The 14,437-nt window shown below is 41.5% G+C and overlaps 1 protein-coding gene across 4 annotated transcripts in view; it reads left to right on the top strand.

The window, feature by feature from the left end:
* The window catches only part of RAB3GAP2 (RAB3 GTPase activating non-catalytic protein subunit 2), a 101,536-nt gene that overhangs the window by 73,602 nt on the left and 13,497 nt on the right, over positions 1-14,437 (top strand). For all 4 annotated transcript variants that reach the window (XM_049634571.1, XM_049634569.1, XM_049634570.1 and 1 more), the window contains exons 22-27: positions 3,239-3,344; positions 4,199-4,359; positions 5,428-5,656; positions 10,557-10,730; positions 10,835-10,941; positions 13,936-14,002. In XM_049634571.1, the coding sequence (XP_049490528.1) occupies positions 3,239-3,344; positions 4,199-4,359; positions 5,428-5,656; positions 10,557-10,730; positions 10,835-10,941; positions 13,936-14,002 (844 nt within the window). The remainder of the gene's footprint in view (positions 1-3,238; positions 3,345-4,198; positions 4,360-5,427; positions 5,657-10,556; positions 10,731-10,834; positions 10,942-13,935; positions 14,003-14,437) is intronic.

Genomic DNA, 14,437 nt, shown 5'->3' with positions numbered 1-14,437 from the left:
GACTTAACAGATGACTTCCTCACATTCTGTCTGCTGGCATTTCTGCTGAGGGAAGGGTTTAAAACATCTGGGATATTACTATTACAGGAGGACACTTAGCAAGAGGTACAATTCATTAAGCATTAGAAGCAGCTACCAAGGACTCCTGGGATTTTCTGTTTCATTCTTAGGTACAGGTTTTACCAGGTCTTAGATCTTGCTTGACTTAGAAAAGAGGAATTAACTGAATTTCCTCTCAAGGTTTCTCTTAATAAAAATCTCATACTCACATATCATCTGGTAGTGTGTCAAGATGTGACATTTGTGTGTGAAATAACATAGTATACATTTATAGTATGAATATCCACATTGTAAATAAGCTGATATTTTTTACTGTGATGTATTGAAAGAATATTTTGTATTTACTAGTTATAGCTACCTTCTGTATACTTACTCTGTTATGTATGTTCATGTGTATGTTTTTATGTGGTATCTTATCTCTGTATTCTCTTCTTTATTTTTCTCCTTTTATCTTTTTTCTGATGCTTAAAAAATTTTCCTATTGCTTGTAAGTGATCCTAAAATCGTGTCATTGTGTTCTGATGACTCCCATGGCATCCTCTCTTTCATACTGACTTTTTACATGCAAACTAAAGCAAAGCTGATTGGAATTTTTAAAGTTTATAAAAAAAGGGGAACACCCACTCTGTCATAAGCAAAGATTACCTTGGTGGAAGAAAGTTAGAAAAACAGGGCTGACCGAGAGAGAGACAAAGAAAGAGGGTTCAGTAGAATAGTTTTTTGTTTTGTTTTGTTTTAGAATTTGCTAAATAAAGGTGCTGGTGGATAAGGGGGAATGGTTAGTTGGAGAGAAAACTAGAAGGGTTTATAGTATGAAGAAAGATTCAGGGTATGGCATTTACTTTGTCTAAGTATGATTTAGTCTGCAGTAACCCCTTGGGTTGTGTATCTTTTTGAGCACTTTGAAACTTTGTTGCTGATGAGGAGATGAATCAAGCTTGAAAAGACAGACCGTAAACCTGTAAGTGTGTTTAGAAACCTGCGCGGTGCCTGGGTGGTGCAGTTGGTTAAGCTTCTTACTTTGGCTCGGGTCATAATCTCTGGTTTCATGAAGTCAGGTTCTGTGCTGACATCTTGGAGCTTCAGTGTCTGTGTCTCCCCCTCTCTCTCACCGTCCCCTGCTCATGCTCGCTCACTCTCTCTCTCTCTCCAAAATAAACATTAAAAAAAGAAACCTGATGTGCTCTTAAAATACCCCTGGGGCCTATATTTTGTGCCTGAAATTATTCAAAGTGAATCTAATGGCAACTTAACAGTGAAGCTAAAAGATAAATTGTGCCAATTCCCCCATTTCCTTTTGATGTGCTTCATAGCACGTGTGTTCATGGAACACTGACACGGTTAAGTTCTGGATTTTGGAGTGTCTTTGTTGTCTTTACAGGCAACTCTTTTTTTTTTTTTTTTTGCCTGCCTAGGGGTTATAAGTAGCACTGTTGTATGAGGTTACGAGAAGATCTGGAAGAGAGGGAATAACCTTGATAAGTGGATAAAGTCAGTCAAAACTTCGTGGACTACATAGGATGTTGTGTGGCAAGTGGAGTGAACGTGGCATAATATGACCGTGTTTTTATAAAGCAGTGACCAGCTCTCTGCTATCCCCCCTGCCTAATGCTCTCTGGGCAGCTATACTTAAAACACTACTAGTGTCTTGGCACGTGGTAAGCTCTGTATAACCATTAGCCCTTATTATTGTTCACATTGTCTTATGAATACGCAGGCAAATATGAAAGCACATATTTGGTCGTAAAAAAAAAAGTTTTGGGGGCGCCTGCGTGGCTCAGTTGGTTGAGCGTCCGACTTTGGCTCAGGTCATGATCTCACAGTTTGTGAGTTCAAGCCCCACATCGGGCTCGGTGCTGACAGCTCAGAGCCTGGAGCCTGCTTCGGATTCTGTGTCTCCCTCTCTCTCTGCCCCTCCCCTGCTCGCTCTCTCTCTCTCTCTCTCAAAAATAAATAAACATTAAAAATAAATTAAAAGGTTTCTGGGTAGGATGAGGTAGAAAGGCTGACATAGGGAGAGACATAAGAGTTAAAAAAGGGAGACAAGTAAAACCAAAAGAAAACAACAGTACTTTTAAAAGTGTGTATTTTTTTTTGTAAAAATTATGTAACATGTAAGTTTATTTGTGCATGTACATGCCTGTGCACATGTATAATTTTTTAAAGAGAAAAGAAAACATGCGTGTTAGAATCCAGCAGATCTAGGTTCAGACTTTAGGCCTAACTCATTAGCTATATGGTACCGGGTAAGTTACTTTTCGTCATGTGTACGATGTGGGAGACTATCCCTGCCACAGGGTTGTTGCAATCGAACGGGGTGATGCCTGGCAGGTACTTCCCTCTCCTGGCCCTTAGGTCGTTCTCATAGGTTAATTTCCTTCACACACTTCTTCAACTTCCTACTCTTCTGAATTTTTGAGAATTACTTGTACTAATATATTTAAAGTGATAATCAACCTTTTATTTTCAAGGCTTTTTTTTTTTTTTTTTTTTTTTTTTTTTTTTTTTTTTTTTTTTTTTTACACATGAAGGTCCAGGCTTTTCACAAACACCAGTACCGACAGGTGTGGTGCTGTGCCTTTGAACTTCTCATTATCTCAGAATTATCTGTGTACAAATTTTATACATCTTCAAATACTTGAGTTTTCAGCAGGTATGCTGGTTCATAGGCATCTTAAAAGTCACTTATGTTGATTTAGGTGTTTTTGCTTAAAGTCTGTTTCTCATGCCTTTTTTAAAGACTAGAATCTGATAGTTGTACATGTCTGTTCACCATTGCCAAGTCCACAGTGCCTCGTGGACAATGTGGGGTAAGGTCCACAGCCCCAGATCCTTCCTTTCCTCCAGTCGGCTGAGTGGCTTCTCACCAATCCACAGCGATCTATGCTAACTTGGTAGTGACCTTTCTGGTAATGTCCTCCGTAATCAAGGCTCAACCTGGAAGGCAATGCTTAACCCAAAGAAGAGATGGAATCGGTGGAATTTAGTTATCTGACAGATGATAGAGAATCTCTTAAGTAGACAAGGCACCTTTTCTGTTCCTCGTGTTATGTGATACAATAAGCAACCACTTCTTTCTCCCTCGGAAGGACTGAATCACTCATATACGCACATGTGCTCTCTTGAAAACTGCAACCTTTTGTTTATTTTACTGAAAATTATTTAAATTTGATTTCAGGCTCTGCTGCTAAGTGTTTGGCTTTCCAAGGAAAAAGATATTTTGGATAAACCGCAGTCTGTGTGCTGTCTTCACACGATGCTGTCCCTCCTGAGCAAGATGAGAGGTAAGATAGATGCCGGTGGAAACCGTGGTTCCCCAGGCCCTGAGATGCAGGCTGCTGCTTTTGCAAATGAAGATTAATTACCATTTGAAAACCACAAAACTGGGAAAGGAGGATGCTTTCTCGAAATAAAAGGAGACTACAGTGTACAAAACGTTTCTCTAGAGATTCTTTTATGTATGAATAGCTCTCAGTGAGTTCAAAGCATGCTTTATGGAAATTAAATTTATATTTTGTGTCATCAAAAGTAATGTGATATGTACAATGCGTTTTCTTAATTCATTGAGGTAAGTCATATATGGTCTTTGGTGGAGGTCATTTTTTAAATTATTTTTGGCCTCATTAGAATAATAATCCGTTACATCAAAACATTCAGTAGTAGTGGGGCACCTGGGTGGCTCAGTCAGTTAAGTATCCGACTCTTGGTTTCAGCTCAGGTCAGGATCTCAGGGTTCGGGAGTTCAAGCTCCGCATCGGGCTCGCGCTGACAGTGCAGAACCTGCTTGGGCTTCTTTCTCTCCCTCTCTCTCTGCCCCTCCCCTGCTTGTACTCTTGCTTTCTCTCAAAATAAGTAAAATAAAACTTAAAAAAAAATTCAATAGTAGTTTTCAGCAATGATGAAAATATTCCACAGATTTACAGTTGATTCAGAAGCAAGACCACTAAAGGCAGCCTAAATAAATGGGATATAAGTATTCTGATAAGAGAAGTTATGGATTTGTTTTCTGAGTCATTCAGAAATCTACCAGTGCATAACTGGGCAATTTAGCTTCTGCATTACATTTGATGGAAAGATTGGACCAGAAAAAATTGACAAGCTCCGAGTCTCTTGTTTAACTTTCTCTTTTTGCCTGCAGTGGCCATCGACGAGACCTGGGACTCCCAGTCTGTGTCCCCGTGGTGGCAGCAGATGCGGACGGCTTGTGTTCAGTCTGAGAACAACGGGGCCGCCCTGCTGTCTGCACACGTCGGCCATTCCGTTGCCGCACAGATCTCGAACAGTCTGACCGAGAAGAAAGTAAGTGGGCAGGGGCGCGCCCATGTTGGGATAGGCTGGGTCTGTCCCTGTCCAGCCTGCGTCGGGGCTGCGGTGTCTTCAGTGTTACGGAACATCTGGAATTTGAAATGTGTGCCCAGCAGGTTCTTATTTGTCTTGTTGGGAGTGAGGGGTGCTGCCCTTAACTTGTTTATTCAGATGACATGCGTATTTGAGCTGAGCCGCCACCTCATGGCATGAGGGGTAAAGTCCCGCAGGTGGAGGGCAGAGGTCTTCCCCCTCGTGTGTGGTAAGTCCCTTAAACATGTATCTCCTGCTTCGGTTCCGTCTGCAGGAGGTCAGGGTTAGACTGCGTTATTTTTGAGGTTTGTTGTAGCTCTCAAGTTCTACGGTTGCATTTATAACCTCTGCCCCCTCTTTTATAAACAGAAGTTGTTTTAGGGGATGTAGTGTTGAATGACACATAAAAGTTTCCTATTGACCCTTTTGCTTTGTGGTTTCTCCTCATCTCTTGAACACTCAAATTTATTTTAAAAATCTCGTATCTCATGGTAGATCAAATAATTTCTTTCTAGGGGACGTTGCATTTAATTGGATGAGTCACTTAAATGGGCCTGTAGACGTTCACTTAACACTGTCGGTCTGAGTATAGTTTCTCTGCTAAATTTAAGAGTACTGGCTTAAGATGTTTATAATAATGGAAAGAGAAGAAGTTTGAGATACGTTTTGTATGTTGGTGAGTGCATTTTGAAGAGATACCAGTATCCGGTACTGACAGAAGAGACCGGGGCCCTTGTCAAGGATGGCCCTGCAAACGTGTTGAAGTACACACTGGATGGGTCGGGCGTTACTGCAGATCTTCTCGCAGATGTCGAAGCAGTGAGTCCAACTCACTGTTGCCCCAGAGTCTGCCGTCTCCTGTCCCTCCTGTCCCATCCCAGTCAAGTAGTAACATTTGTGAACCAGCATCTGTGTGCTGCTTTGTGATGTATCCTGACGGTCTGTCATCGGCTCTCAAGTTAAAAGCTCATTCAAGTTAATGTCGATCCACATTCTTTGCCAGAGTATCACCAGTGCGTTTTCTGTTAGTTTTCCCAAACAGTCTTGGGTGCTGATTCCGAGGCCCTCACCGACTCCTGGGAGGCCCTCTCTCTTGACACCGAGTACTGGAAGCTCCTGCTGAAACAGCTGGAGGACTGTCTCATACTTCAGACACTACTTCACAGCAGGGCAAACACGCCAACCTCCAGAGTGTCATCGCTGCAGGCTGAGCCCCTCCCGAGGCTTTCTGTCAAAAAGTTATTGGAAGGAGGAAAAGGTGAGCTGGAGTGTATTTGAGCGTTGCACCTGTGTATCTGCATGTTTATGTCGTGGGCGTTTCTGCTGGCTTTTATAGAAATGACTGAAAGAACAGGGAAAGAGAAATACACTCAGATTAAAAGAATTCTAACCCACCACGTACTTCTTCTCAAAGTCTGATCCTGTCAGTTCCCTGCTCAGGAACCCTCCTCCCGCTTCCCCCACCTAGAAAATCAGCTGTGGTTCTCGAAGAGTGGAAAGAAAGAGTCAGAAAACCCTCCCTTTTCTGACTTCGTGTCTGTGGGAGGCTGGATTTTCCTCCTGTACTTCAGCCAAAACAACAGATCACAGTGGATGGAGAGCAGAAACTGATGGGAGAGTCTAGATACGAGCTGCACAGTTGAAGAGATTGGCAAAGACGTAGTGTTACCCCTCTTACTAAACGTCTTTTGTTGCTTTGGGGAATACAGCTATTTTCATAAAATGTTATTAACACATAATAGGCTTATTTGTATTTAAAAATGAATTAATAAAAATATTTTAAAATTTTGTTTTAACTTATAATACCATAAATATCAGTAAATATAACCCATAAACTCAAATTCTTTGGGATTGTCAGTAATTTTTTTTTTAATGTTTGTTCATTTTTGAGAGAGAGAGCGTGAGCAAGGAGGGGGCAGAGAGAGTAGGGGGGACACAGAGGATCTGAAGCAGGTTCTGAGCTGACAGCACAGAGCCTGACATGGGGCTCGAACTCACAAACTGTGAGATCATGACCTGAGCTGAAGTCAGATGCTCAACCGACTGAGCCTCCCAGGTACCCCTGGGATTGTCAGTATTTTTTAAGCATTTAAGGAGATTCTGAGACAAGAGAGTCAAGAACTTCTGGAACAAATATAAACTCTTAAGTCTTTTCTCTAAGAATTTTGGGCTTTGAATCCAACCCATTTTTCCATTTCTTGCTGCTTGATTGTGGTTCTAATGAAGGACCTGTGATTCCCCATCTCTGGGTCTGAGCCTGCCCCCTTCCTGCTCCCCACCTGTCCCATTCCAGATTCTAAATTACATGCCTTTCTCAAGGCCCAGCTCAGATGCTACCTCCTCTAAGAAACTGCTCATGATCCACTAGCTGCACATTTTCTCTTCTTCCTCCTAATTTCCACAGAACTTTACACCCTCTTCTGTGATTTATTACTTTCTACTGTCCTAGAGACATTGGGTTCCTTTGACCACAAACCTCTTGAATTTTTAACTGTCATGGTGTAGTTTCTTTTTACCGGCAGCTCTTTCAGGCATTTGATACTGGAATGAATATATTTCTGGATTTATAAATACCTGTGTATTTATAGATTTTTTATTTAGTTAACTTGTTTTCTCGGGCTTTGTAAGACTTGTAAGCTTTGACCTGAGAGGCAGGCTTTCGGTTTGGCACATACTAAGTGGCCTATGGAGCTGCTCTGAAGGAACGTAGGCTGTGGATGCCGTCTTGGCACTTGCCTTCTGCCTTGTCCCAGTTTGTCATTATAACCCAGAAAGAGCTTATACACTCATGAGCCCTAAGTTTTGCAACTGCCACCCGGGGGACATCTCAGGTCTCCTAACTCTGGTGGCCGGTGGGGTTTATGCTTGTGGGCCTACAAGGCTATATATATTTGCGTACTTTCAAAAGCTGATACCTGAGGTTCTGGCTTCAGTCAGCCTGAATCGAGGTGTTAAGATTCTCCCTTTTGGGACACTGGCATGTCTCAGTATGTCCTCCACTACTAGAAGCTGTTAAAAATATAATAGGCTGCTTGGATAAGCACGGAGGCTTGAGAGCCAGCCAGGAGCCAAGGCAGGATTGAACAACGAGTTTCATCTCCTACACAAATCCACTCCTTTAAGACTAGGAGAGGTGGTTCCATGTACTGTATAGAAACCACAGGGAGTCCAGCAAAATGAAGAAATAGAGATATTCCAAAAGAAAGAAAAAGATAAAACTTCAGGGAAAAAAGCTTTAATCAAATGGAGATAAGTAATTGACCTGATAAAAGGTTCAAAGTTATGATCATAAAAATGCTCACCAAACTGGGGAGAAGAATGGATGAATACGGGAATAACTTCAAGGAAATGGAAAATAAAGTAGCAAGGAGAAGTCACGAGGCTGAATAATATGGTAACTGAACTCCATATCCACTACAAGGTTTCAGCAGCAGACTAGATGAAGCAGAAGAAAGGACCAGTGAACTCAAAGACAGGGCAGTGGAACTCAATCAGAGCAAAAAGAAAACATGAAGAAAAAAAAAAGGTATAGATAGCTTTAGGGACTTAGGGGACAATATCAAAGGGGCTAACATTCATACTGTAGGGCTCCCAGAAGGAGAAAAGAGAGAAAGGGGCAGGGATCTTACCTGAAGAAAAAATGGCTAAAAACTTCTCTAATCTGGGGAACATCCAGGTCCAGGAATTTGACAAAATGCCAAGTAAGAGGAATCCAAGGACCCGTATTAAGACACATTATTATTAAAAATGGGAAAAATTAAAGTCAAGGAGAGAATATTAAAAGCAGCAAGAGAAAAACAACTTGTTATGTACCAGGGAACACCCATAAGACTGTCAGCAGATTTTTCAGCAGAAATTTTTCAGGCCAGAAGGGAGTTGCATGATATATTCAAAGTGCTGAAAGAAAAAAAAATTTTTCAACCAAGAATACTCTGTCTGGTAAGTAAGTTATCATTCAGGAGTGAGGGACAGAGTTTTGCAGACAAGCAGAAGCTAAAGAAATTCTTCAGCCCTAAACGGACCTTATAAGAAACACTAAAGGGACTTCCATAAGATGAAAAGAAAGGGCACTAATTCTTAACAAGAACACATGTGAAAGAATAAATCTCACTGGAAAGGTGTGTGTGTGTGTGTGTGTGTGTGTGTGTGTGTGTGTGTGTGTGTGTATATATATATATATATATATATATATATATATATATAAAAGGTAGCGGATTAATCACTTATAAAGCTAGCATGAAGGTTAAAAGACCACTATGAGGGGCACCTGGGTGGCTCAGTCAGTTAAGCATCCAGCTCTCGATTTTGGCTCAGGTCATGATCTCACCATTCGTGAGTTCGAGCCCCATGTCAGACTCTGCAGTGACACTGCAGAACCTGCTTGGGATTCTCTCTCTCTCCACCACCCCCCCCCCCCCCCACTCCTCTCCCGTTCACACACGTGCTCTCTCTCTCTCTCTCTCTCAAAATACATAAACATTTTTAAAAAAATAAGTAAATACAAGGGCACCTGGGTGGCTCAGTCAATTGAGCATCTGACTTCGGTTCAGGTCATGCTCTTGCCATCTGTGGGTTTGAGCCCTACATTGGGCTCTGTGCTGACAGCTCAGAGCCTGGAGCCTGCTTTGGATTCTGTGTCTCCTCCTCTCTCAACCCCTCCCCTCATGCTCTGTCTCTCAAAAAATAAAATAAAAACATTAAAAAAAAAACACAAAGACAACTATGATTATAATAGTTAAGGGATATGCAAGATAAAAAGATGCGAAATGTGACATCAAAAATATAAAGTGTGGTACCGGAGAGTGATAATGTTGAACTTTCCAACAGGATCAAACTTGTTATCAACTTAAAATAGCCCACGACAGACACAAGTTGTTATATCTAAGCTCATGGTAACTACAGAGCAAAAACCTATAGTAAATACACAAAAGAGAAAGAGAAAGGGGTATAAACATATCACCAAAGAAAGTTATCAAGCCACAGAGGAAGAAAGCACGAAAAGAACAGAGGAACCATGAAAACAGCCAGAAAGCAATTAAATGCCATAGGCATACACCTATCAGTAATTACTTTAATTATAAATGTACTAAATTCTCTAATCAGAAGACATCAGGTGCCTGAATGGATGAGAAAACAAAGAAAGAGACCTATATATGCTGCCTAGAGACTGACTTTAGATGAAAGGACACAGAGACTGCAAGTGAAGGGATGGGAAAAACTCCGTGCAGATGGAAACCTTTCTTATTTATTGTTTTAAGGTTAAATAAAAAAAATTTTTAACTGTAATTCATTATACCCTATGCTGTCACCTGCTGATAGTGTAGGACCATCACTGTGATATTAACCTAAGCAATATAATCAAGGGCTTGATTCTAGAATGAAAATTGCCAGTTGATTTGGAAATCAAACATAAGAAATTAGAGCACTCAGCCTACTGCTGTCATTTATTTTCACTGATAATTGTGATTTTACTGTAAAGCTTTTGTTTTGTTTTTTTTGGAAAGGTTGTATTTGAATCCAAGTGGGAAGAAAGAAAGGTTTTGGTGAATTATAGAAGAGTGTATAATTTGTTTTAAGTAATAAACAGGACTCTTCGTCTTGAGTGTTTTTCAGATTACATTTATAATTTTTTTGAACTATATTGATGACCGAAACTTGGGATAGCATCATGTTTCTTATACATGGCTAAGTTTTGCCCATAAATATTCCATATAGGCAAGTTAGTTGACTATTAAAAGTAATATGTTATGCTAAGGAACCTAGGCAAGTATAATGCTGATCAGTTTCACTTACAATTAAGTGAAAGTGTTTTAAAGATATATTCATCCCTTCATCTGTGTCTGTTAAAGTATACTTTGAATTTGTGGACATAGAAACCATGTGGTATATAGCCACGTATATGTGAATGCATTTACATTTCTCTAATATTTTATGAGAGTATAGAGATGCCCTTAGATAGCAGATATCCCACCTGCCCTCACAAGATGAATGGTAGGTATTACACTGGTGAATCTCATGGCTTTTGGGGGTCACTCTCAGGTGCAGAACTGAATGTGGCACTTAGATCTCTTTATAAGGAAGACCAGGTTGCGCACTGTGTTCGCTCTCTTTGGCGAACACTGTAAGTTTTCATTTTCTTTCTTGTCTCCAAACTGTAGGTGGCATTGCAGACAGTGTAGCCAAGTGGATATTTAAACAGGACTTCAGCCCTGAAGTGTTAAAACTGGCTAATAAGGACAGAGATGCAGAAAACCCAGATGAACCCAAAGAAGGTATTAACAGAGGTTTATATGAGGTGCCAGAGGTGGAGACGAACCTCGGAACTATACCAGGTAACACAGAAACACGGAGAAAACACAATCCAGAGAGGAGGAGATGTGGCTGAGACTTTGTTAGGGAAAGAATACTAAGAACGTCTCTCTCTTCTGGCTTTCAGACTTGCTGCATTCAGCCTATAGGCAGTTTCCCTGTAGCCTTGAGCTGGATGTGCTCTACGCGCATTGTTGTTGGGAGTATGTTGTTCAATGGAATAAAGACCCAGAGGTAAGATTCCTGCTACTTCTGTCCTGTTGATTCTGTCGTCGTGCTCATGCTGTGCACCTGTGAGAATGTGTAATTCGGTAACTTACTGGAAACACTGGACTTTCCCCTTTGGAATGCCTCCACACTAGGAGCGGTGCTAGGCCTTTTTCATGATCTCTTACAGTCTTCACAGAAAACCTGTGTGGTGCGGACATTGTCGCGATCCCCACTCTAGAGAAAACGAGAGCTCAGACAAGTTCTGCTCCATGCCCCGGCATACCTTGTCAAGTTGGGGTCTGGGCCCGGATTTAAGCCTGGGTTTCTTTGTCTTTAAAGCCAGTGTGTTTTGCCCCACTCCTGGTTAGGTTGTGATGAGTAGAGTTATTTCCTTTTGATTTCATACAGGAGACAGCACCTACCTAATAGAAATTTTTAACATTGTAGTCCTTGTGATGAAAGCCAGGGTAAAGATCCTGACGTTCACCTAGCGTCTGCTTATTTAGAAAGCCCGTGTTTGTCACTTCTCTTACGTTTGTCTCAGAAGAAAAATCAAGAAAGTCACGTCCAAGGCCGACTCAGTCCAGGGTTAGCCTTGCTGCCCTTTCTCCTCTCTGCTTGGACACTCTTTTCTCCCACTCGTGGTAGCCACCTTCTCTCCTGGCACATTCACAATCCAGAAGCAGAATGGGAGAAGGGCCTGTCCTGGGGGCAAGAGTCCTAGATTTGGATCCCAGATGAATGGCTGTGACAAGTGTCTGGGTTTGGGCCAGTCACTGAATCTCTGGACCGGTTGTTTTCTCCCTTCACCTTTTTTTTTTAATAAAGGTGCCAGTCCTTCAGGGTTGATGCCAGGAGCAAGTAAGATGTCCAAACATAGGATGGATATTCCTCTTTACCAGTAAGTCCTTCACGTAGGTCCCCCTTGTCAGCGCTCCGGGAAATGATCCTCCTCAGGGCAAAATTAACACCTTATCGCCCTTGGATCAGGTTGCACTTTTGAAGAAACATCTCACTGATGAACTCATTCACACCAGTACTTTAATGGTAATCATATTCTCCCTCCAAAAAAAATGGTCTTTGATACATAATCATACATATTCAAGGAAGAGCTTTAGAAAAGAAAGTGCTTTAGGCAAAGGAATGGCCTTTGATCAACTAAACCTTGACCAAAAAGTGATTTTAGGACAGCGGACCCTCTTGATGACCCTTGAGTCACCCTCTTCTGTGGGCTCCCCTGCAGTCTAAGTGATAACTGTGTTCGGGCTCTCCCCTTACATGGAATATTTTTCTTACATGAAACAGAATGTTAAGGCTGTAGTAAGGACATAATAATTTCTAAAATCTGGATAAATTAATTCCAGATTCGGGTCTAAGAAAGTGATACTTAAGAAAACTGTTTTGGGGTGCCTGGGTGGCTTAGTCAGTTAATCACTGACTTCGGCTCAGCTCGTGATCTCACGGTTCGTGAGTTCGAGCCCATGTTGGGCTCTGTGCTGACAGCTTGGAGCCTGGAGCCTGCTTTGGATTCTGTCTCTCTCTCTATCTGCCCCTCCCCAGCTCACCCTGTCTCTCTCTCTCTCTCTCTCTCTCTCTCTCAAAAATAAATACATCAAAAAAAAATTAAGAAAAAACAACTGTTTTTACATCATTCATTATACATTATTCATTATAAACCAAAGGCAGCTTGCAGAGTAGACACAGAATTGAGGTCAAGCCCATTGCCACTATTAACAGCTGTGTGACCTCTGGGAACATTTCTGAACCCTTTGTTCTCGCTTTTCTCCTAAAAGTACATGAGGACTAGGGCTACCTCAGAGGGTTGTGGCAATTTATAGAGAAGGTGCATACACAGCGCCTGACGCTTTGATTAATGTTATCATTGTCTATTGAAATTGTTCACGTTTCGAATAAATGGCCACTTTTCTCGTCTTTTTTTTTTTTTCTTATCAAATAGCCCTCCTTACCCCATCCGACCCCTACCCTTCTTCCACCATTTTATGCACACAGCTTTATTAGGATCAAAACAACTGAAATAACTTTGGGGAAATTTTTTTTTTTTTTTTTTTGAGAGAGAGCGTGAGAGGGGGAGGGACAGAGAGAGAGAGAGAGAGAGGGAGAGAGAGAGAATCTTAAGCAGTCTCTGCACTTAGCTCAGAGCCCGATGCAGGGGGCTCAGTCTCACGACCCTGAGATCATGACCTGAGCCAAAATCAAGAGGTTGAACACTCAGCCGACTGAGCCACCCAGGCGCCCCACCTTTGGGAAGTCTCGAACACCGGTATGTGTTGGCAAAGGTGATATATTTAATCTTTATACAGGCCATACAGTTACTGAGCAAAGGTCCGGATAATTTCATCGGTTTCGCATGCTATATTTGAGTGTTTACTATGTAAGCAACTGCCTCAATTAGAAGGTTGAATTCAGACATCCCCTCCAGTAGGTCTTGTTTCCCTTCACTGCTTTGGTTTTCCTCCTTGGCACATATCACCGACATACTGTATAATTTACACACCACATTTACTTGGCTCCCTCGCTGGAACGTAGCCTCAGTGGTTACGTTCCCCACGGATTCGGGTCTGTTTGTCCGTTGCAGTATCTCTGGCGCCTCAGACACCCTGATGTATAGTAGTTGCTCAGTAAATATTTGGTGAATAATGAATGAATGATACTCGCAAAGAAGTAAACCCACTGTTTTCACATCCTTGTGAAATTCAAGTATTAGAGAAAATACTGCTGTTACATACAGACCACAGAAAATTTTGATTCCAGATGTCAGCATATATGACCTGGGGGTTTCTAGAAATCAATCATTGTGTAGATCATGTGAATTTCAAGATACCATTGACACTATCCTATGAAAAATTACTTCTTACCTAATGATTTTATGTTCTTATCACAGCATTCTTGGGTAGCTTTATGCAGAAATTTATGTAAAAAGTTACCATTTATATTGAAACACCTGTTAAATGATACTTCTGTTTTTTTTCTCTCTCTCTTTTTCTCCCTGTATGTAAGGAAGCACGTTTTTTCGTTAGGTCAATAGAACACTTGAAGCACATTCTTAATGCACATGTTCAGAATGGTAAGTAAATAGGTGTTAAAAACAGAATTGGTTGATTCAAAAGAAGCAGGAATCTTTTAAGTTCGCGTTCTGTTACACTTTCGTTTGATAGTATTTGAACTACCTGTAACTGTGAGTGTGTGTTGTGGTGTGACAAGTACCGGCTGTTTGAAGTGCTGGGAGACATGCGCTCCAGGAGGGGAGGAGGGGGTGGCCCCAGTTCTCCCCTCTGTCCCCGCCCACCGGTGTCCCAGCTGTTCCTAGTGAGTAAGGAGAATGTTAGACGGAAATCACTGCTCTTCTTTTTAGGTCACAGGTAGATGAGGAAGGAGGGCTGGGCTTCTGAGACTGCAGTTTCTGATGACAAAGTTAGGGAGCCAGGAGCCTAATCATATATACCCTACAAAATAGCCTGTGCTTTTTTTTTTTTTTTTTTTTTTTTTTTTTTTTTTTTTT

The sequence above is a fragment of the Panthera uncia genome, chromosome F1 (assembly GCF_023721935.1).
Source record: "Panthera uncia isolate 11264 chromosome F1, Puncia_PCG_1.0, whole genome shotgun sequence".
NCBI classification, from domain to species: domain Eukaryota; kingdom Metazoa; phylum Chordata; class Mammalia; order Carnivora; family Felidae; genus Panthera; species Panthera uncia.
This window is presented reverse-complemented; position numbering and strand designations above follow the sequence as displayed.